General features: G+C 45.0%; 2 protein-coding genes across 2 annotated transcripts; both read right to left on the bottom strand.

Moving 5' to 3' along the window:
• Positions 1-20618: 20618 nt before the first annotated feature.
• LOC123151638 (late embryogenesis abundant protein 6-like) lies at positions 20619-21223 on the bottom strand. Its single transcript, XM_044571321.1, has one exon. The coding sequence runs from the start codon at positions 21166-21168 to the stop codon at positions 20908-20910; it is 261 nt and encodes an 86-aa protein (XP_044427256.1). The 5' UTR covers positions 21169-21223; the 3' UTR covers positions 20619-20907.
• Positions 21224-22851: 1628 nt separating this feature from the next.
• LOC123150317 (late embryogenesis abundant protein 6) lies at positions 22852-23426 on the bottom strand. The gene has a single exon (XM_044570172.1). The coding sequence runs from the start codon at positions 23359-23361 to the stop codon at positions 23092-23094; it is 270 nt and encodes an 89-aa protein (XP_044426107.1). The 5' UTR covers positions 23362-23426; the 3' UTR covers positions 22852-23091.
• Between the last annotated feature and the right edge of the window lie 1366 nt (positions 23427-24792).

Raw genomic sequence — 24792 nt, 5'->3', positions numbered from 1 at the left:
AAGTTTCGCCTTACCGGGAAGCAAACAACAGAAAAGCTAAGTTGCCAAAGTTTGAGCAATCAGATTTTTTAAATTTTTTAAGTTATCTCCCTTGAACGACCGCACTTTGTATGGAAAACCTGTGCGCGGAGGAACCAACTCGTAGCTAGTTGCGGCCTTACTTTGTTTCGAGTCCGCTCAACAACTTAAGTGAGCTGCGACTAGTTGCGACAAGGTTTCTTGTCGGTAGCGGCACCGCCAGCAAGCTGCTGACGTCCCGCACTCAGCGCTCGCGGCTAAGGTGCCTGCACCGGCAAGTTCCCTAAAAGCATAGGGCAAAAACATACAAAGGGAGGAATCAAATAAAGGTAATAACACTGCAATCATTACCCGGAATAGAGTTATATTACAAGGTAGCTTGTCGCGGCTCTAACAGATTGTTCTCATAACATGACCAGCAACGACAAGAAAAGAAGAAAAATGGGCGGCCTAGTCTACGCGATCGCCCTCAATCCTCTTGATCCCGCTCACCTTGTCCACAATAGGTGCGACAAGGGTCTTGAGCGCCTCCAGATCAGCATCCGGCGGCAGGGTCTTGAGGACGTTGGTGAGGTTGAGGCCCGGGTTGCGGAAGGCCACCTTCACCAACACCTTTTGAAGAGCTCCCGCGCAGATCTTGCGCGACTCGTCGGCCTGCTGCTTTGGGATCTTCTCCCGGAGCCGCTGGAGGGCCGTCGCCACACCTTTGAAGAACAAGGTGAGCTTGGCGCTGGGTTGGAGGTTCTCATCAAAGGGATACCCGAGATCCTCCACCCCCAGCTGCGCCAGCTCCCTGACGATATCTGCGGTAGCATTCACGAGACCCTCCGTCCAGTGCTCCACATTCTCCCTAAAAGCATTCTGGGCGGCGGCAGCACTCGCCAGCAGCGCCTTGTCGGCCTTGATCTCCTCCTTCAAGGCCACCTCTTGCTCCCTGGCGCCGTCCAGCGTCTTGGTCAAAGCGGTCAGCTTCAACTCAAGATCTGCGTTGGAGTCCTTGGCGGCGCTAAGCTCTTTTCCCTTCTCGGCGAGACGAACTTGCAGCTTTGAGTTGCTGTGGGCGTCCTTCTCCCGCTCACGCTTGAGCGCGGCAAGCTCTTCACCACTCGCCTTGAGATCGGCCTCCAGCTGGGCCGCCTTCGTCTCCAGCTCCTTCTTGGCGGCCTCGGCAACTGCGGCAGCATCCTCTGCTTGCTTAAGGGCTCCGCCGAGTTTTTGCTCACGCGCGGCAAGCTCCTCCTTGTGGCTGTCGAGGTTAACTTTCCGCTGCACCAGCTCGCCCTCCTGCGCAGACAGCTTCTCAGCGGCAAGCCGCTGTTGCTCTTCAACTTCGGCCTTCTCGAGGAAGAAAGCCTTCTGCTCTTCGGCGAGTTGCTCCCGCTCCTCTGCCAGGGACCGGAGAGCTTCCTGGTTGAGACCCTGGAGCTCCTCCGCGCGCTTCTCGATGTCCGCTCCCGCCTTCGCGACAAGCGCCTCGCAGGATTCCAGCTTGGCTTGCCGCGCGCGGTAGAGCGACAACAGCTTCCGCAGCAGCCGCTCCTCCTCAGGCTCGCCGCTGCTGCTGCTCGGCGCATCAACAGCGTCAGCCCAGCGGAGGCGAGCACCTCTCCATCAAAGCTCTCTCCCTCGACCGGCGCCCTGGAGCTTGACGCTCAGGGGAGGTTGATGAAGACGCTATCGCCGACCTTCAAGTAGATGCCTGGCTGGGGCTCTTCGGAGCTTGGCGCTGCGGCAGCGGCGGATGGATCGGCAGTCGACGAAGCGCCTGGCGCTCCTGCGGCCTCAGGGCCGTCAGTGCGATCGCCAGACCCCTCGCCAGCTGCTGCGGCGGCAGCTTTGGCAGCCCCGTCGCCGGTGGGGTCATCAGCGCCGGCTGCTTCTTCAGTGGCAGCGGCGTCATCGATAGCAACCTCGGTCTCCATCGGCTCCGCAGCAGATGGGTCTGATGGCCGGAAAAGTGAGAAAAGTCAAGCAAATACCCAAAAAGAAGAAGAACCCAAGGGAAGCTTTGAAGAGAAGATTACCTGTACTGGGTTCGGCAGTCATAGTCTCCGCCACCGGGGGGACGCCGGTGTTGTCCCTTGCCGGAGAACACTCCCTTGCCGGAGGACTCTCCCTTGGCATTTCGGGGGCGGCCTCCGAGTGCTCCTGGTGAGGCTGCTCTGCTCCTACACAAACCAACAGTCAGATGTCAGCAAAGAAAGAGTATCCATGCGCGCCTAACAGCGGAAAGTGAACCATATACTTACGCTGGGGGCTGCTCTGGAGAACAGTTGCCGGGTCTGGCAAGGTTGTCTCGGACGCACCCCCTGCTGTCGCGGTGGGTTCGTCCTCGATGACGATCACCGGGACCTTGGCTCTCTTCGCTGCTCTCTGGGCCAGAGTCCTAAAAAGGAATGAGTTCAGAGTAAAGCAAATGAGATACAAGATAAAACAGCAAGAATTGAAGAACTACAAGTACAACAAGAGAATCTTACTCTTCTTCTTCCTCGTCGGAGCTGAACGCGGAGAAGTCGAAGTCCGGCTCACGTCCGGCGCAAGGAGGCGGAGGAGTAGTTTCCCTTGGCCGCTTGGCGGGAACAGTGGCGGTAGTCTCAGACGACCCTGCTCCGGCTGTCGCCGCGGCATGAGAAGCGGCAGGAGCAGAAGCGATGGTCCGGCTGGACCCCCTCCATTTGCCGCAGCAGCGTGAGGTGCTCCCGCGGCAACAATGCTTGCCGCGGTGGAGCGTGTCGCGCAGCGCGGCGACTGTTGACTCACCCGCCGCCCCGCTACGTCCCCGGCCTTGCGGAGATGCCTTCTTGGTGGGGATAGAGGCTCTGCTTGCGGCGAGCTGCCTGAAGATGAGGAGGAAGAGGAGTTGATCTCCAGCGAGCCGCTCGTATCCTCGACGGGCTCGCTCGACTCGACGTCATGCCCGGCAAGCTCTTTCTCGCCGATGAGCTCCTCTCGCTCGGCACGGCTTGCCGCCTCTGCTGCCTCTGCCTCCTCCACGGTGAATCCAAATTCGCCCGCGGCTGCGGCTGCCGCCGCCTCTTCCAGCCTAGTGGCGATGCGTGTCATCTCCGCATTGGTGGTGTCGCGGGTGAGGCCATTCTTTTCGTCGGGGCGGACCGGCACTTCTACCAAGCCATCAAAGAACTCCTGCACGACGTCGTCTGCAGGCTCTTGCCAAGTTGGGACAATTCCATGCGAATCGCACAGCGGCATCATTGCATGGATGCAGTTGAGCGCGGAGTTGTTGCACAGCGGAACGACACCCTTCGGCAACCTGAACACTTCGGGATGTTGGGGGTCGTACTTGAACAGCTCCTGGAGCATCGCGTTAAGCTCCAGAACAGTGAAGTTGAAGTTGAGGCCCGGACGCAGCCTCATGATATCCGCCGCATTCTTGAATTCCCAGGCGGGTCTCCTCCGTTCTTGCAGGGGGGCGATGCGGCGGCGAAGAAAATCTTCGCCAACAGCGCCTACAGTGAGCCCGGCAAGCCTGAGGCGTTGGATCCGGGTGACGGCAATCTTCAGCCTATCGTCTTCCGAGGCCACGTCACTCCAATCGCTGCCGTGTACTACTGGGGCTTGGCGCCGGGCGGTAAACGGCTGCGGGTTCTCCTCGATAATCCAGCACCAGTCTGCTCTCCATTCCTCCCACTTGCCGCGGAACTCTCCCTCCAGATAAGTGTCCTTCTTGCCGGCCCTCGAGATCCAGGCGATTCCGCCGGATAAAGGCTCTCCTCTCTCTACTCGGGGCATAAAGAAGTGGCGAAAAAGGGCTACATTGGGATAGACTCCGACAAAGTTTTCGCAGAGATGTGCGAAAACTGCCATGGTCAGAACAGCATTGGGGGTGAAGTCAAGGAGGCGGAACCCATAGGTGTTCATAATATCGCAGAAAAACTCAGAGAAAGGCGGGCAGAGCCCGCAGTAGAAGAACAAGGTAAAGAAAGGATATCCATTTGGAGCCATTTTTCAAGCGGCGGCTGGAAGTACCTTCGTGCGTGGATGCGCTCGCGTCTCCGTCGACCAGAAGAGGTAGTAATTCTTCCTCAGTTCCCTCGCGGCGAGCTTGGGGGGGGGGGGAGATTGCCCGCTCCTTTCGCAGCGCCGCAAGCCGCTGCGCCTCGGTCGACTTCACAACCTTCCCTTTGTCGGCTCTCGGAGCCATGGCGGAAGTGGTGGAGGAGGCTGACGGCGTTGGTGGTGCTGGTGGCGAGCGGCGGAGGTTTCCGAGATTGGAGTAGCAACCGGCGAATGGGCGAACTACCCCTGTTTCCCATGCTTATAAAGAGGGAAGGGGCGGACGTTCCGCCTTTCCGAATAAAGAAACCACCATCTCTCCCACGACGCCGCATTCAACGCGTGCCGTTCGGGGAGGGTGCGCTGGATACGGGGAGAGATACGACGTAACCCAGGCCGCGTGTGCCCGTGCCCTGCTTTGGGCCTGTCCCAACAGCGCTCGGCGCCGTGTATGGCCCAGGCCCGGGGGCTCCTGTCGGTGTACTAGAGTAGGGGTACCCTAGTATCCCGAACTTGTGCACGGGCAGTCGCAGCATCCCACGGCAAGGCTTGCCGGGTGGCCGCCAAGGTCCTCAGTGGTTCCTTTGGAGCCATTCAAGGACAAAGTATCCAAGCCAAGGAGACAAAACCCCAGCAAGAGGAGCTTGCTGGGAAGGCCAACCAAGGCATCTCAAGGAACTTGCCGCGACGCGCCACGCGTCCCGGTAAGGCCCGGTGAGCGACAAGCTCCCGGACGTGACAAGACAACGACCGCGGCAAGGCGCTTGCTGTGGAAAGCCACCACTCTGTGCTCGCGCTCCAGCACATCCACCAACGTGTTGCTCTGGGACCCTTCCAGGCGTACGTGGCTGGAGGCTGTGCAGCCAGCGGTGCGCGGTGGCAAGCGGCGCTGACAAGATTGCCATCGTGGCGAGCGGTGGCATCCCTGACGGTCCCTTTTGCACTATTTAGGCGACACAGACGGGCATTGAATGCCCTGGTCCCCTGCCGTCAGGGTTAGGTATGATACACTATAGCAGGTAACTGTACCAACCGCAACACCTTTCCATTTTTACCCTTGTCTACGTTGCCACCTGTCGGTGACCCCTTGAGCATATAAAAGGAGGCCCATGCGCAACGTAGAGGAAAAAAAGGAAGGAAGAGAACACTCACGCTCGGTCTCGTTAGCTGCTGGAGTGTACTGTAGCACTCCGCGCTCCCGAGCAAGAACTCAATACAAACCACAAAGCAGGAGTAGGGTTTTACGCATCCGTGCGGCCCGAACCTGGGTAAACTGCTTGTGTGCTTCGGCTCGATCCGCTCTTCGTGCGACCCTCGCCCCCGCCGAACCGAAATGGACTCGGTCCGCCGGTCCCATAGGTGCTCGTGGATTAGTCCCCCGACAAACATATTCTCGAACGGAGTTATTGGATTATCAACAACGAAAGGATAAGCTTGATGTGGGCTTATGGAAGACAACTCAAAATTGTGAGATGAAATTCTGCCATTAACAAAAGATTGGATTGATATCAACAAGAAGACGAGAAGCTTATTTCACCGGGAGGATAAATGAAGAACTTGGGTCATTGATAAGCACCATAATAGCAACCATCCTTAAGATAGGCTTTAAGTGAAATATCACTCAAGATAACTCCAATGAAGAGATTGATTGGTTGCAAAGGATCTCAAGAACGAATTCAAAATGATGGGTTTAAAATATGTCATTCTGGACATCTTGTGAATCATGAAACACGAAGGGAAATCATCAACAATGACATAACACCACCTCAAATGATAAGGTAGAAAGAATTGCACTTTGAATGCAAGATGAAGAATGCTTGAACTCCTCAAAACAAGACATGTGTTGAGCACCATGTTTATTTGAGAGTATAGCTTGGCGTATCAAAATTCCCAGAGAAATCTTGAAGAACGATCGAAGATTGAAAAGAATCCTTGATGAACCACCATGTAGAAAACTGTCGAATAACTCCGGATGGACAAAAAGAAGGTCGCAAGGAAAGGAAGCTTGAAAAAGAATAAGATGAATCCTTGCATTGATTAAATGTAGCTTCGCGATGAGATAATGCGGAAAATCTGGAACTCCGAAAAAGAAAGATGAACAAATGAAATCGAGAATTTTGATGAACCTCCGGAATAAGGAATTGAATTTACTCGATGAAACAAGAATAAGAATTACATTATGATTATCCTTTACCAATTTAGGTTGATGATAAGCAACGGATTTGGCATACTACTTATTCTCATAGAAAGGATTAAGAGAGGCATAGCGCAAACTTGAGAAGGTCTTCAACGATCCATCGGTAGGATTGAAAGAACGAATGAATTGATATGATAACCAAGGAAGAGAACTCTTGAACGAACCACCATAAGAATTAAAAATGAAAGAATAAAAGAGAACGAATCACCGGGAGGAATTAGAAAATGAATGAAGATACTTGAAGCAATTTAGATACAAGAGAAACGAAGAGATCATGAACTGACTAGAGAATACTTGAGCGATCCACCGGTAAGATTTGGAGAATGCGAGCTGAAAGCTGAAATGAATACTTCTGAGATGATGGCCTCCGGAGAATCAAACTGAAAAGACTCTTGAATTGCTCCGGATGGGTGAAAAGAATATCTCACAATTGAAAATAATTGTGAGGATGGCATCAAGCTTGAACTACACATCTTTGGAAAAACGGGTGAGGATTTAAGAGGAGCTCTTCTTCGGTCATCAAAATCTGAGAATGACGACGAGAAACACCATCATGAATTGTTGACGCACTCCCGAATGAAAAATAGAAAGGTTGAACCAACGATGAAAATAATTTGACAGATCTTGGAGAAATACATATGACTGATGATAATTCATTCTTACGTCAAACTTGGAGAAGAATTTGAGAGTAACTCTAGGAAGATTAGAAGAGTGAGGTAAGATCCTGGGAAAAGACCTGTGGGTTAGGGCCCACTCAAAAGAAACACCTTTAGAATGATTTTGAAGAGAGATGGCACCGGTTGAATTAAATGGATTGAATGAGATAACAACCTCGAAATAACTTGAATGGATCCAGAGTGTAACCGTGAGTCTTCTGAGATATCTTCAGCACTCCGGAACAATTGAATAGCAAGAGGGGAATGATTATGAGGTGCACCGGCATGGGGAAGCATTTGAAACAAGGGAAGGAATGATCAACACTGAAAGCTTGAATTTATCCCACCGAAGAAGAAGAGAACGAAGAATGATGAACTTGAAGCTCCGTTAGCATCTTCCTGAGAATCACCAGATAAAACATTGACGGAAAAAGAATGGAGAGACTTTACATCAATAAGATGGATACTTGATTAAAAAAACCGAGTCCTCGGAGAAAAAGGGTGGGAGGGCGGGAAACAAAGGCAATTTGGGACGGATGAAACAAACAACGTTGAGAAGACTTGAGTTGATCTTGCGGATGTTGAAAATGATCGGATCCACTTGAAGAGAAGCACCCTGGTTGAAAAGGAATTGGCATGACAATCTCGATTATCATGAAGGATTGGTATACACATAGAAGTATGAGAACATCGCTTAGGAAAGGTATGGAATCAACATTTGACTTTGAAGCAACTCGAATACCACAACTCAAAACAAAACAAAGGATTGACTTGCAAAATAAGCCGGAAACAAACATATGATAGATCCCATATCGTATCATGTGTCTGTTGGAAAGATATTCTAGGAGCTACTTGAATTCCCACTTATAAACTCCCAAAACTTTATGGTTATGCAATCAGGTGTTGGGGATACAGGGGAAGCATAATATCTCACCCAAAACTAACAAATCCTACATCCAGTTGTATCCATGCTTCAACACATAACCAAGAAACCTTCGGAAATCGTTTACCTCAACCTTCGAAAAGCATCCGTTATACAAGTTATGGCAATACTACCGAACTCCCGCCCCAGTACTGGGTGGCGTCGAGGTTATCTCACCAACAACTGCATAAAAGAGATTTTCGATGTCGGCGCAACTCAGGTATTCCAGAACTGCAACGATAAAATTGTGACGACAACACCTCGGAGCTCAACTCCCCGGGACACTGCCACAACCCCTAAATGTCAGGAGGCACCAAGAACAATGTTCTCGCCACAAAACCATCGAAACAATTCCAAGATACCCGCGTGATCCTTAAAAACAATTCATGAAATTTGAGAAGAGAAGAGTCAAAACTCTATGTCAGGAGGCCTCACCAGAGCGACAAAGGGACCGAGGAGTAAAAATAATCCTACTCTCCGATATATATAATCCTATAAGACTCAAAACATTTTATTTCTAGACTCAACAACGCCAGCGATTTGATCAAGCAGGGGGCTCCTAAGTCGGGGAAGGCTCTGATTACCAACTTGTAACACCCACGATGCGGCTATATCTCCCACGTGTCGGAGCACGACTTAGAGGCATAACCGCATAGTAGGCATGTCGCAAGAGGGGTAATCTTTACACATCCCATGTACTGAATAAGAAAGGGATAAAGAGCTGGCTTACAATCGCCACTTCACACAATTACAAGAATATAACATTACATCATCCAGAATACAATCAAGGTCCGTCCACGGAACCAAAATAAAGTCAACCCCAAATGCATAGGATCCCCAATCGCCCCAACTGGGCTCCACTACTGATCGTCTAGAAAGGAAACATAATAACGTCCTGAATCCTCATCGAACTCCCACTTGAGTTCGGTCGCATCCCTGGACTGGCATCATCGACACCTGCAACTGGTTTTGGAAGTAATCTGTGAGTCGCGGGGACTCAGCAATCTCACACCCTCGCGATCAAGACTATTTAAGCTTATGGGGTAGGAAAAAGGTAGTGAGGTGGAGCTGCAGCAAGCACTAGCATATATGGTGGCTAACTTACGCAAACGAGGGCGAGAAGAGAAGCAAAGCACGGTCGTGAACTAGAAGTGATCAAGAAGTGATCCTGAAACTACTTACGTTCAAGCATAACACCAAAACCGTGTTCACTTCCCGGACTCTGCCAGAAAGAGACCATCACGGTTACACACGCGATTGATTCATTTTAATTAAGTTAAGTGTCAGGTTTTCTACAACCGGATATTAACAAATTCCCATCTGCCCATAACCGCAGGCATGGCTTTCGAAAGTTTAAAACCCTGCAGGGGTGTCCCAACTTAGCCCATCACAAGCTCTCACGGTCAACGAAGGATATTCCTTCTCCCGAGAAGACCCGATCAGTCTCAGAATCCCGGTTACAAGACATTTCTATAATGGTAAAACAAGACCAGCAAAGCCGCCCGAATGTGCCGACAAATCCCGATAGGAGCTGCACATATCTCGTTCTCAGGGCACACCGGATGAGCAATCCGTACAACTAAAACCAACCCTCAAGTTTCCCCGAGGTGGCGCTGCAAGGGGCTCTAGTTCGGACCAACACTTAGAGAAGCACTGGCCCGGGGGGGTTAAAATAAAGATGACCCTTGGGTTGGCCGACCCAAGGGAAGGGTAATAGGTTGTTAGGCAAATGTAAAACCAAGGTTGGGCCTTGCTGGAGGAGTTTTATTCAAAGCAAACTGTCAAGGGGTTCGCATAACACCCAGCCGCGTAAGGAACGCAAAATCAAGGAACATAACACCGGTATGACGGAAACTAGGGTGGCAAGAGTGGAACAAAACACCAGGCATAAGGCCGAGCCTTCCACCCTTTACCAAGTATATAGATGCATTAATTAAAATAAGAGATATTGTGATATCCCAACATATCCATGTTCCAAACATGGAACAAACTTCATCTTCACCTGCAACTAGCAACGCTACAAGAGGGGCTGAGCAAAGCAGTAACATAGCCAAACAGCGGTTTGCTAGGAAAGGTGGGTTAGAGGCTTGACATGGCAATATGGGAGGCATGATATAGCAAGTGGTAGGTGTCGCGACATAGCAATAGAGCGAACAACTAGCAAGCAAAGATAGAAGTGATTTCGAGGGTATGGTCATCTTGCCTGAGATCCCGCAAGGAAGAAGAATGAGTCCATGAAGAAGACAAGCGGACGTAGTCGAACGAATCCTCACAAACGCGACGTTATCGGAACTAACCCGAAGAAGCAACACCGGAAAGAAGCAAACAATATAGTAAAAAACCACCACATAAGCATGACATGATGCACAACCAAGTATGATGCATGTCCGGTTTAATGAGGCATGGCAATATGGCAAAGTGCACAAGCAATTCTACAAATTAAGTGGAGCTCAATATGCAATGAGTTGCATATTGACAAAACACCACATTCCAGTTATTTAGTTAGATCTCGTTTATGTACCCAACAATATTAAATGTTGATTAACATGGCAAGAGGTGGAGAAAATGAAAACTACCTATCTAGGCAAGTTTAAATGAGGCCGGAACAACAAGCAGCAAGTCCCGAAAAATCCTCATGAGCATATTATAGATTTGGTACTGTTCTGCCCTAAATACAATTTTAGAGTTATTAAACATGCAAAGTAATGACACCATGTCAAACTAGACATTTTTCTACCCCAAATTCATATAAAGTTTATTAAGTTTGGAGCTACGGTTATTAAGTTATGAATTTAATCATTTTAGCATGGCATTTAAGCAATTTAATGCAAACAGCAGTTTAAACATTTTAAACATGGTTGAAAGTTTCACATTATGAAACTAGATGAAAAACTAAGCATTTTTCATATATAAAACATTTTAATATGATGCACGGTTGATGAGTTTTTATATGCATGAAGTGCAAGGGTTAATCTGCAAAACTGTAAATTCCTGGTTAATTAGCAAAATCGCAGAACCTAAAAAAACATCCACTGGGCTGAAACTTGCTGGCCCAACAGGAACAGGGGATCTGGAGGGGTCTGCTCACATTGGGCCTAGCAGGCCGAAACTGAAGCTGGGCCTGAGAGGAGGCACACTGGGCCGATGGGGAATCATCACGGGCCGAAACAGCGAGGCTAGCCCAACAGGAGGAAAAAAAGAAGGGGTGCATGGAAACCCACCATGGGCCAAGGCCCGCTGGATCTGGCGAAGAGGAGCTAGGTAGGCCGCGAAGGGGCGCTGGGCGTGGAGGCGCGGTCAACGGAAACAACGCTCGTCCTCTCCTCCAGGAGATCGAGCAAGGCAGGGAAAACAGGGCGCGTTCGTCTGCCCGACAGAAAGCAGAGCAGCGGCGGCCTAGGACTTGCGGTCGAGGACGGCGGGCGTGGATCCGGCGGGGTGGAGCCGATCTGACCGGCGGTGAGGTTGAGGAAGCTCCAAACGGCGATGGCTCCCTGCTACGGCAAGTCACAGAGAGAGATGTAAGGGGAAGAGAGAGAAGAGGCCGGAGAGAAGAAAGGTAGGGTGCGGGGACGCCTGGTGGTGCTTGCTCTGGCGAGCTCTGTCGCAGAGGCGGCGGGGTCCAGTAGGTCAGGCGAGGAGAGGTGGTCATGGACGAGGAGGAGGTTGCGGCCTCGGACGCTCACGGGCGCAGGGACCCACGAAGTAGATGGTTGAAGGCGACTGGAGGCCGGAGGCGACGCTGGTTGGGGATGAGGAGGCCCTCAAGGCAGAGGCGCACGAAGCTCTAGCGGCCGGCGACTTGACTCTCGTGTTTCAGGGCTGATGAAGAGCTCCGGCGCGAGGCCGCCATGTGAGGGGGGGTCGGGGACGAGGGATTGGTCAAGCTGGGGCTGGCGGATTGGATCAGGGTAAATGAGGGGATCCCGAGAAAGAAAGGTTGGTGGGTGGCGGCGGCTCGGGAATGAGTGGTTGGATGGGACATGATCGCTAGATTTTAGGGTTTTGTCTGATTATATAGGTAGGGGATTAGATGTTAGACTATTTGGTCCCTCCGATAAAAATCGGACGGTCCGAGAAGAATAGGTTAGGTAGCCCAATAAACAAAACGGAGATGTTTTGTAGCCGTTTGGGGATGTTCCTGATCCAACGGTGACGACTGAGAGGGTCGGGTTCGGGGAAGTTTCGGACACGCACACGAGGGGTCGGTTGGAACTTGTGGGCTGTGCAGAAGGGCTCGAGCTGAGAGAAGAGAAGAGAGAGAGACCCGGAGACCGAAAATGTCCGACGATTTGACCAACTATAATGTTGCTATAGTTATCCGTTGGAGCGTCAAACGGACTCCGAATGCGATGAAACTTGGTAGGCGGCCTACTGACAACATAACAACACCGCATGCCAACTTTCAACCCATTCCGAGAACATTTTCCGGCCACTTACAAAATAATATTTTGGACGTGCAGCGGGCGCGTGCAAGTGTGTCTGGGCTCAGAACCGACAATGGAAGGAACTGGGGGAACCCTGACGAATGCAAGTTTTAAAAACATGATGATGCAATGCACATGATGCAATGACAAGATGCACACGCAAGCGAATGACATGGCAACGACGGCGAATAACTGAGAGACACCTGGCGCATCGGTCTCGGGACGTTACACGAGGCTCAAGGTTTGTGCACTCATCCCATATTCTCTTGTGCATTTGAATTCAACCCATTTGTCACTGTCAAGTTTTCCATGTGGAAAATGTATGTTGTCTTCTTATCTCCTTTGCTCTGTATAGCATTCGATCAAGTACAGACACATACTCCCTCCGTCCTAATATAAGTATTTTATAGGACGAAGGGAGTACTTTTTAATCGATTACCTCCAAGTCTAATCCACTATTATTATGCATTTATATATGCAGCAAAAATGATATAAACTCATGGGGGAGTTTCGAGGCACTATCTGACTAATCTCTCAGTCAACTAGGAATTAAACAAGTCAAAGTCAACTGACATTACTGACTAATCTCATGCGATTTTTCGAGGCACTCCCGATAGTTGAGCCGGTCAAACTGCGTACCAGGTTGTCCTTCTCCTCATTTGCATTTGTGTAGCCGTACTGGGCTCAAATTGTGTTTTCTTTCCGTTCTCTTTTCACTCGTCTGGACTGGACCTTATTTGTTTGTCTGATTGTAGTTTGATGACTAGCAACAGGGGCCGAAAGTGTCTTTCTCAGCTCGAGCTCATTTAAGCTCGGGTTGACAGTAAAATTCAAACAAACTAATTTTTTTTAAAGAATTCTGAAATGTTTCTGTGATGAACCTTGACAAATGTTTTCAATGGTTGCAAAGTTTCATTATGAAATGGAATTCGTAGAACTCATGGCAAAAAAAAAATGATGCTCCAAAAAAGTATTTTTTGGAAAATCGATATTTTTTTGCCATGACTTCCATGAATTTCATTCTATGATAATACTTTGCAAGCATTTAAAATATTTGTCAAAATTTTCCATAATATGGTTTTAGAATTTTTTTTGGGGAATTTGTTCCAGTTTTTGCATTTACTGTTCATCCGAGCTCATATGAACTCGAGATCAGTTAATCCGTGTCTGCGGCCTAAGGAGGCACCTCTCACAGGGCACAGGGCAATTTATCGCCTTGCGTGAGACCGAGCAGGCACTTGCCTACAGTGATTGACAAGCTACGTCGGCCCAATTGTTTCCAGCGCGTTAGTTTGATTTTCTTTGATTTGTCATTCTTTTTTCTAGTATTTTTTAAAAAAATCTCTATATTTATATTTCCAAATTTATATATAATTAAAAAGAGTGGAATAAGTTTTTTGAAATTTTTTAACACGTTGTAAATTATTTGTGGCTGTAACTTTAATAAAAGTTTGTTGCATGCAAACAATATTAGTGGCATATAAAAACTGTTCACTTGTTTTAAAAAATGTAATTGGCATTTTTTACAGATGAATTAAAGTAATTTTTTAATTCAGAAAAAATGATTCCGACCATTAAAAAAATATGTTACATTTTTGAAAAAAAACATGCTTTAAAAATATGTTTTCGAAAGTTTCAGGAAATATTTGATACAATGTAAAACATGTTCGCATAGTATAAATATGTTTTTTATCGTTAAAGAAAATTTTTAAACGTGTACTTGAAAGATGTCTAACGTTCAATCAAAAAATCATCAAAACCATGTATTTAATTTCTTAAATATGAAGATTCAAAATGTTAAATGTGTATATACATTTTTATATGTATACAAAAATTTAGAACGTCTATGAAAAATATATACTTAAACAAATATATTTGTAAAAAATGTTAATCATGTTTTTTCAAAATGCTAAACATTTATAAAAATGATCCCCTTATATACAAAAACTTTAAATATGTATGAGATAGTAAGACATGTTTAAAAAAATTAAAACCAAAAAAATTTATGAGAACCAAATAAAGAAACAAAGAGAAAACCAAATAAAACCCAAGAAAGAAAGAAAAATAGTAATAAAGGGAAAACCAGAAGCGAAGCATTGAAAACCTAAAGAAACTCTGAAAGATAAAAATAAAAGGAAAATTTTGTACTCCCTCCGTTTTTATTTACTCCGCATATTAGAGTTGACTGAAGTCAAACTTCGTAAAGTTTGACCAAGTTCATAGAAATAATATAAACATTTACCATAACAAATTTATACTATGTGAAAATACATTCAATAATAAATCTAATGATGTTAATTTGTTATCGTATATGTTAATATTTTTGTTTATAAAATTGGTCAAAGTTTACAAAGCTTGACTTTGACTAAAGCTAATACGCGAACTAAATAAAAACGGAGAGAGTATAAGTACCAATGAATTAGTGCCATCGGCATTTCACTTTAAGAATAAAGATGAGGAAAAAAGTTTACCAAGACTTACACTCAACTTTGCACTAAAATCACAGTTTTATGGAGTGCAAACAACATTCATATAATACTGTGACTTCTGCACATATTACATAGTATTGTGTGTCTACATTTACTTACAGTCCCAACATGCCGAAAATACCTACAAAAGAAAAAAATACTAATAAAGTAAAAAAAAGAAGGACACATAAAACAAAAAGTTCACCAGTCCAGAAAAAAAACAGAATCTCAGAGCCAGAATCAAGGGCCAAGAAATTGACTGATCCAAATTCAAAATTCAGGCAATTTATACCTAAAGTGAAATGTAACACACCAAGCAAGACATCTCTTGTGACCAACAAGTAACTTGTGAACCAAGCAACGATGTGATTATGATGGAACATAGCTTATTATATTTGCTGCTCCCTTGAGAAGAAAGCGTTGAAAAAATATCCAGGAATTAGACGTTTGTGAGCCCTGAGCTCGAGAAGCGCCCATAAAAGCGGTGCACCGCAGGCATCTTACCTAGCATACACAAACAAAGAGAATTTAAAACAAAACGATGTTTCTCCACCACGTCCAACCTCTACTACTCACTAGTCTTGCATTTTCCGTTCTGCCCGCACGCGCACACCCCATGATCCTCACAAACACCTCGTCTGAAGGGTTGCCTTGACGCGTAGCTATTGGGCCTGTCCATTTCCATCTTATTTTCTCCGGCTATTACAGACAGATTCGCTCGCTCACTTGTTTGCTTCTTTAGTTTTCTCTTTTATTTTTTCTTTCGGTTTTCTCTGCTTCTTCAACGGTTATGTTCATTTTTCTGTTTTTGTTTGCTTCTTTCTCAGTTTTCACAGTTTTTTTGCTTTTATTTCTATCTTTGTTCTTGCCTTACATATGTTTTGTTTGTTTTTGTTTGTTTCTTTCACGGTTTTCACTTGATCCATTCGATTGCATTGGTTTTCTTTGGTTTTTATTCTCTCGTTTTTCGGTTTCTGTGTGTTTCTATTGTGTTTCTTCTTTTTCTTTGTTTCTTTTTAAATTTCCATCGGTTTATTTTTTTGTTCAACACAAATCAACTATTTTTGTGTACATCATAAATGTATTTTATGTACACATTTCACATATTTCAAATACATGATTAAAATTTATCAAAAACTTATATTTTTATGTCAGGCTTTTATACACATTGTACATTTTTGGTATATATATCTCATACACTTCAATATATGTTTAAGATTTTTCAAATTCAAGATTAACATATTTTGAAAACATGGTCAAGATTTTTCAATACATGGTTATTTTTAATAGCAATAAACATTTTTTTGCACACAATGTAATTTTTTTATACATTAGAAACAATTTAAAATAATTTTTGGACATTTGTTTAAATACAAAATTACTTTTTTAGATATATGTTTTTATGTCTACTTTTATTGAATGTCGATTATACTTTTTTTGCATACGCGAGGACCATATTTTTGCATGTTAAATATTTTTTCAATATATGATCAATATTTTCTCATACACATTGTATTGGTTTGTAAAGTATATATTTTGCATATACATGATAAAGATTTTCTCTATACAAATTTAACATTTTTCATATACATGATCAACTTTTGTATATAATTTTTTTGTATACACAACAAAAATATCTCTATAAACATTTCACATTTTTCAAATGTTTGCTTAAGATTTTATTTAAATAATATATGTAAAGTGTTTTTTGTAATATATATATTTATAACATTGGAATTATAAAAAAATAAAGTAAAAAACACAAAATGTGAAGAAATAAAATCTGAGGCAGTCACCTACGGCCTCCCACTTTCTGGGCCGGCGTACTTAGAGGTGTCTTGTGCGAGCGGACACTACATCTCGCTATAAGTGAGGCATAGCGCTGCCCCATTCAAAGATATGCCAAGCAGTCCAGTTCCCAAACGCACGAGAGAGATGGTGGCGGTCCCACATGCTCAATAACGATAGTTTGGAGACCTTAGTATGACTTTTATACAATGGAACTAACACCTATAATAGATACAAATAAAAATTTAGTAGTATATATATTAAATATTAGGAAAATCATTATGAAGTCATAATTATATAAGAAAATGTATTTTTAAATATCAATGAAATTTTCTAAGAAAGGGTGGATTACTGGAAATTGAACTACCCTTTCAGAAATAAGATAATAATGGCAAAAATTTACACACATTTACCTAAAAATGGTTTTTTATAAGATAAAAGAATAATTATATAATTGTGGACATTTCCTAATAAGGAATGAATTACCGGCATTTGTATTACCCTTCAAAATATGAAATAAAAAAACAAGAAAATCAAATAAGAAGTTTTCAAAGGAAGAATGAATTGGTGGCATCGGGTATTACCATCTAAGAAGAAATAAAAGGAAAGAAGATATTGAAAAATTTGAATAGTTTGCACAAAAGTTACACCTTTTTAATAACATGCAATAATAAGCATAAAATAGTGAAACATTGCAAAAAAAATCCTAAGAAGGAATAATTTAGTGCCATTGGTATTACCCTTAAAGAAGAAAGAAAATAGAAGAAAAACTTATTTTTTTTCAAAATATTGAAGTTCTCTAAGAAAGAGTGAGTTAGTGTCATTCGTTTATCCCTTACCAAGAAAGAAAAAATAATAATAGAACAAATAATGACAAAATTTGCAAATAACTGACATAGAAATTATGCATTTTTATAATATAAAAAATAAGAATATAGTAGTGAAATGTTCACAAAAAGGGGAAGTTTCATGAAAGAAATTAATTTGCAGCACTAGTATTATCGTTAAAACTAGAAGAACGCCCATGCGTTGCAATGGGGCCACATTAACTTTAAGAGTTCAATATTAATATTCTCATACATATCAAATGACATTGGCGACTTTTTTTACTATCAAATCCTTACACACACACACACACTCTATCCCTTCCTCTTCCTCACTCTCTCTCCCCCTCTCCCTCTCTCTCTCTCTGTAACACACACACACACACACACACACATATTCATCTTATTGGGTACGGGACCATAATCCATCTATTTCACACACACACGCTAGTGCATAACAATATGGATTATGTGTATTATATTTGCCACCACAACTGAGGAAATTAATTTCATGTAAATCGGCCAGCCACAACTCCAAGATTACGCGGAGGATCGGAGGTGGCCCTGGTCGGCGTCGGCACCGTCTGGCGCACGCCAAGGGCCCGCTTCCAAGTGCGCGCCGGCCACCCACGCCGGGTCCTTCAAGTGCCACATCCACCGCACCAACTCCCAGGGCCACGACCACGGCCAGGACCAGGGAAGCCTTCCTTCTTCGCCCCCTTCACCGGCCACGGCCAACGCGGTGCCGCGGCACCCGACCTCGCCGTCCTCGTCCTCCGGCACCGACGCGACCTAGTGACGCAGGCCAAGCATCGGCCTCGAGAATTAAGAACGCTCAACAACGGGGAGGGAAGGGAAGATCATATACATGTCATAAGAAAGGGAGTTTATTTACTGCTCCCTCAATGTATTGTTTCCTTTTTTTGGGAGATTGATTACCATCCGTGAGTTAAGGTAAGGTTAATGTGATTGAGCGATTTTCTGAAAATCAATTTTTTTTTAATTAATGTGATTGAGTGATTTAAGGTAAGGTTAATTAATTTAGATTTGATCTTTAGAGATTGTTCGTGATTGATTCTACATTACTAAATAACTTGTGCCAGTATGGAAAGTTCTGATATGTTTAGATTTCTTTCGTTGTGTGAGAGGGTGATGCGAAAATAAACTGATGAAGTGGGGGAAGGGGACGAAAAAACATCTAAAAACCAGCGAAGATGAGAGGAGGTACCAAAACAACCATGGAAGGTGGGACAAAAAAAACCCTGAAAGCGAGACTATCAACTGCTCCATTAGGTGTAACAACGCTAGTACTACACAACACTACCCCACATATCACATGTACAAATAGACCATCTTTACTCACTAATGGTTGTCGAGGATGCGAGTGTCGTCAGTGATCTTCTGGGCGTCGTCGAGCGGCTCGTCGGTGATCTACCCTTCACCACATGAGCAGTCACACATGAGCATGTAAATACTAGCTTCACATTTTCATTTCAAAAAAAATACTAGCTTCACATTTTCATTTCAAAAAAAAATAACAGCTCCACACTTGCATCTCAAAATAGCTTCACATTTTCATTTAAAAAAAACTTGCTTCATATTTCCATTTAAAAATAGCTTCACATTTTCATTTCAAAATAGCTTCTCTTTTTCATTAAAAAAAATACTCGCTTCACATTTTCATTTTAGAAAAATACTAGCTTCACATTTTCATTTCAAAAAAATACTAGCTTTACTTTTTCATTGCAAAAAATACTTGCTTCACATTTTCATTATAAAAAAATACTAGCTCCACATTTTCATTTCAAAGAAAAAAATACTTGCTTCACATTTTCATTTGAAAAAAATACTAGCTTCACATTTTTATCATGGGGCCCACTTAATTAGCAGGAGCGTTGGGTTTGTCGACCCGCGCTCCTACTACTATGTACCTGTAGCGTGGGGGTATTGACCAGTGCTACTGCTACTTAACAGTACCATGGGGCTCTTACCCAGCGCTACTACTGCTAAGCATCTACCTATAAGGTATTTTCTAGTAGTGGTTATTTGTTGAACTAAGTATGGTGAAGACTCTATTGATTCTATCTGAACCTTAGGATTATGATGGTTAGTTGTAATGGAATATTTGGTAAGTTTGGAAGTATGTTGTTGGTTGAAATGTAATGTGATGTTGTGAAATGAATTATGATGTTGTGAATTGAATTCTGTTGATCGTATGCATTGTGGTACAATGTGATCATATGCAATTCCGTTGATGAAACAAAATGTTGTAATACTGAGGCTAGGGTTTAGCTAATAGGGATGATGCCGTACTCGACGGTTACGGAGGGTCTATGGTTAACCTATAGGGTTGATGCCGTCGTTGACGGTTGCCGAGAATCTAGCATTAACCAATAGGTTAATGAAGGCATCAACCCTATTGGTTAACCCGAGCCCCTCGGCAACCATTGACGAAGGCATCAACTCTATTGATAACACCACAACAAGTTGACAGAGTTCACGTTCAACATCAAAATCATATCAACATTTTGATATCAGCACAACAAGTTGACAAAGATCACTGCATTAATAAGTTCAAGCATCATATTCAACAACCATTCAACATATATCAATTTCAACAACAACATCATATTCAATAACCATAACCTTTAGAGGGAAAATGAAATATTTGAGGAAGTTTTGGTTTTAGCAGATCTGTTAGAACACTCTTATTCCTTTAATAAAAAAATTCCTCTCAAATAGAACTTATAAAGTATCTGCTAGAAAAGCCCTTAGCTTGCAGTCTTTCAATGTAGCTGGACACTTTCTGCTCGAGAGGTTTTCCCAAGTTTTTAAACTTAGAACATAGCTGAAACAAAAAAGTTGCAATGTAGGTCGAGCTCCATGGTGCCCCTTATTTAGCCATCCATTTTTGCATCGCGATTCGTGCAGGTTCTTTTGTCTTTTGTTTTTCTTAAACAAAACAATATATAAATTTTAAATTTTGCAGGACAACAAAACATTCTAACTACAATGTGGGAGAAAACTTCCATATTTTTTCATGCATCTTAAATACTTAAAATCACTTTTGTTTTTCACTAAACAAAAATCTCATTTTGTATGTTTATGTCGGATCAAAAAATATGAAAGGTTTTTCACAATTGAGATTCTAAAGTTTGTTTGACTTGCAAAGTTTGAAGTCCATATGTTGTTTCATTCTAGAGAAAGAAAAGAGAAACCTTCATATAGTAGGTTAGTTGGCTAGCATAGATCTGAAAGCAATGTTGGAGGGGCGAGGATAAGGGATGCCATGGAGCTCAGTCTATAGAAAACTGTAATTCATTGATTTGCGACCGCAAGTATGACTATGAAAGGCAGTATTAATTATTCAAGAAGCCAAAAACGCATAAGACATACAGTACATATATACATATGCACATGGGGCAGGCAGCTGTCACCTCTCCAAATTAAGCCCGACGTCAATCAACACAGATTTGCAATGGGATTTTTGGTTTTTGGAAAAACAGTAGAAACCAGTATAGGCTGGCTTGCTCGCATGAACGATGCATGTACAGTCCATCTTCATAGCCTTACGGCCAGCCGCCAGGCTCACATCAGTGACCGCCGCCGTGCTTGTGCCCGCGCTTGTGAAGGCGGTGCTCCATGGCCTCCTCGCGGTGGGTCACCTTGGCCTGGTACAGCTCCGCCTCGGCGGCGGCGACCTTGGCCTTGCCCCGCTCGTGCGCCAGCTCACGCTCGTCGTGTGACCTCGCCGTCGCCGCTTCTGTCTTCTCGGCTACCTTGGCCTGCGTGATCTTGGCCTTGGCCTTGGCCGCGCTTGCCGCGTCCTTCACCTTCTCCTTGGCGAGATTCATCTTGATATAGTATAGAGTTGCTACTAGCTTCTTCTAGTTGCTTTGCTTATGGTGGTGAGCGAGCGGGATTATATAGCCGCCGCACGATGCTCGCTGGCGGACAGGGACGGGGTGTCGGTGGGATGGATGTGGATCAACTGCAGTTGCGCCGTTGCTGAGTGGATGGATTGTTTAGGCTGGGTTCGATTCGATAGGGATTGTTTAGGCTGGGTGGCCACATGCGTCTTGATGTCGGCCAACTTTTATAACGAACTGAAGTCGGCCCCTGCATGGACTGAGCCGTGTCCACTCATTGTTCTGGACGAGAAATATCAGGATTCAGAACTAGTCAGCTAGATAAAAACGGTGAGGACATCTGCCTCCCTATTCACAGAAAAGCTCCTAGGCAAAGACAAAATAACAAAAAGCTCCTGGCGCCTATTCGGTGTCACCAAGCATTGCAATCCCCTTCATGGTCATAGCGCCGGTAAGAGCATCTACAACACACGGGCTCTCTTGCTAGTAACTTATAAATAATCTATTATAGATGCCCTCAACTCGCCGGATTTTATTGTCGCCTAGCACTTTCTTCTATTTAGACCATAGCTGTTATCATTGATCAACGAAGCGCGAGTATGTAAAGTAGTATATAGACAAAGGCGGCTGCCGTAAATCAGCCTGACATATTTCTTTTGGAAATCAGTTGGGTGGCGGGCCGTCAGATCCTTCCTCTCGCAACCGTTGGATCGATCAAACACATGTCGTGCCACAATGAAAGCAACCATGTGACGCGCCATGGAAGCAACACCACCGACTTGCAAGCATCAGCCGCATTCCATCGCTGGCAGAGCTGGGCGTTCGACAACAATGGCAGTGCGGCGATGTGTCATTGTAGTGCCAAAACAGGCGCAATGGTGCTCCAACGCAGCACCGGCGATGCTCAATTGCAGCGCCAACACTGGCGCGGCGGTGTTCCAACACAACACCGGCGGCCTATCGTAGATCCAGCGATGCTCCATTGCAACGCCACACTGGCACAGCGCACCGCTGTGCTGGTGACCATCGTTGCTCCGGCGATGCTTCAATGCAGCATAAACACCTGCACGGCATTGCTCGAACGCAGCTCCGACGATGCTTCATCGCAGCTGCATCGCAACACCGCCGGTGCAACAAACGGCGACCGCTGCGGCGAGGTGGGTTGGAGCACCAGAGCTGTTGCAACCCTGATGGTGCCCCCTTCTCAGCAAAAATCTTGTCGTCACCGCCTTCGTCCCCCGTAGCACAGTGGTGCCTCTTTGCAGCAGCAACACTCCACGTCGGATATGGGGTGAGAGAGGGCAGGAAGAGTGGAGCCGGCACGGGCATGGCAGGACACAGAGCGAGGCACCAACTCCGGCCTCCCTCTTCCTTCTGAGTTGCAGCACCGACACATGCGGTGGCCGTCATCGTTCCTCTTGGATCGCAGCAGCGGTGCACGGTTGTCGGAGTTCTCCCTCTCCCAGAGCGACGAAGAAAGAGATTCGGAAGGGGAAAAGAGAGTAAGGAGAACGAGTGGAGGAGCACATCTGCCGCGGAAGAGATAAGGTTGGGTGCGTGGAGGGGGAAGCAGTGGGCGGCGCACAGCGGTGCCTGTCGCGCGGAGGACACGGTTTACGATGGAGAGAAATCAGCCAGTTGATTTTAATACTTCCTCATAGACAAAACTTAAGTCAATCTGTTACTAATTATTCAAGAAGCGAAAATACATACATATGCACATGGGGCGGGCAGGCAGCTCTCACCACTCCAAATTAAGCCCGACGTCAATGAACACACATTTGGACCCGGAGTAAAAAAAATGGAAAAGGAGTTGGACACCAGTACAGGCCGGTTTGCTAGCATGAACGATGCGTGCACGGTACATCTTTCTAGCCGGCGGCCGGCCGTCCGGCTCCTTTATGCACATCAGTGGCCAGCGCCGTGCTTGTGCCCGGTGCCGGCGCGCTTGTGGAGGCGGTGCTCCATGGCCTCCTCCCGGTGGGTCACCTTGGCCTGGTGCAGCTCGGCCTCGGCGGCGGCGACCTTGGCCTTGCCCCGCTCGTGCGCCAGCGCACGCTCGTCGTGCGACCTCGCCGTGGCCGCCTCCGTCTTCTCGGCCACCTTGGCCTGCGTGATCTTGGCCTTGGCCTTCGCCGCGCTCGCCGCGTCCTTCACCTTCTCCTTGGCGTGATTCATCTCGATATCGTAAGTATATTGATTTGGATCTGGCGACTTCTTCTTGCTTTGCTGCCCCTTCCCTGGTGCTCCAGCATGGTTTATATAGCCGGACCATTACGTTATGTGGACTAGTCGCCGTGCGACGCGCGCATGGATGCGAGAGGTGGATGAAACAGCTGACTCGCTTGCCGACAAGGACGTGGTGTCGGTCGGATAGAGATGGATCAACTGCAGGTGCGCCGCTGCTCAGTGGATGGATTGTGTATTAGGCGATGACTCGTTAGGGACAGGACACAGAACCGTGGCCACATGCGTCTTGAAGTCGGCCACCTTTTAAAAATGAACTGAAGTCGGCCACCTGCCATCGACTAAGCCGTGTCCACTCGTTTTCTGGAAAATATCTAGATTGGAAAATATCTAGATTGGTACCACGACTACTTTTCTTCCGAGAAATGATAAGTCCAAATAATTCCATAACACTTAGGCCGTTATATTAACTTGCATCTTAATTTTTTGTTTCTTGACATAAATAAATAAATCAATTAATGAAAGATGTGTTTGCTTTCAATGACTTGAGACTATCAAACACGACACACAATGCTCAATTCATTGTATGCAATGATATTAATTAGTAAATAAATATTAAGTTATATTGTTTTTTACTTCGTGTTTGTCGAAGATGATTTATGCATCTGGATAGAGGAAGTACAACTAGTAGTACCAGACATGGAAACAACGGTTAGCGAATTGTCAACAAAAAGAAAAAGAAAACAGTGGGCAAGACTACTTTTGGACAGGCGGAGCCGACATTCTTTAGAATATACCGAGAATATGGTAATCAATATCCTTCCGCCGGAGCCACCGTCCACGGTAAGCATGTCCCGTCCCGTTTTATTGTACTCCCTCCGTTCTAAAATAGATGACTCAATTTTATACTAAGTTAGTATAAAGTTGAGTCATCTATTTTGAAATGGAGGGAGTAGTAGTTAGGTTTAGGGCTAGGGTTCATTTGTTTTAGGGTTAATTTGTTTGGAAGCATTAATTATTTTGGTAGGGTTAATTTTAGAATTTGTTTGCTACGGTTAATTTGATTACTATGGTTAATTTGTTTGGTAGTGTTAAATTTTAAATTTTAGAATGACTTGTTAATTTTAGAATGATTTCTTATAGTAGGAATATGACTTGTTAATTTTAGAATGAAATGTTAATTTCACTATGAATATGCAGTTACCTTCATTTTCTTATAGGGAATCATATACTAAGTGCCAATGTTTTGGCAAAACGGTTATTGATTTATGTTTTGCCAAATTTCTGGAACTTAATATATCCAATACTAAGCAAAGGTCGTGAAAAATATTCGTGGATCTTAAACTTTATATATCAACATGTTTGAGATCTCACATTGTTAGGTTCATTTGCATTTATTTTCTATAATTATTTTGCTAGAAC

The sequence above is a fragment of the Triticum aestivum genome, chromosome 7A (assembly GCF_018294505.1).
Source record: "Triticum aestivum cultivar Chinese Spring chromosome 7A, IWGSC CS RefSeq v2.1, whole genome shotgun sequence".
NCBI lineage: Eukaryota > Viridiplantae > Streptophyta > Magnoliopsida > Poales > Poaceae > Triticum > Triticum aestivum.
The sequence above is the reverse complement of the archived record's forward strand: the minus strand, read 5'-3'. Positions and strand labels throughout refer to the sequence as shown.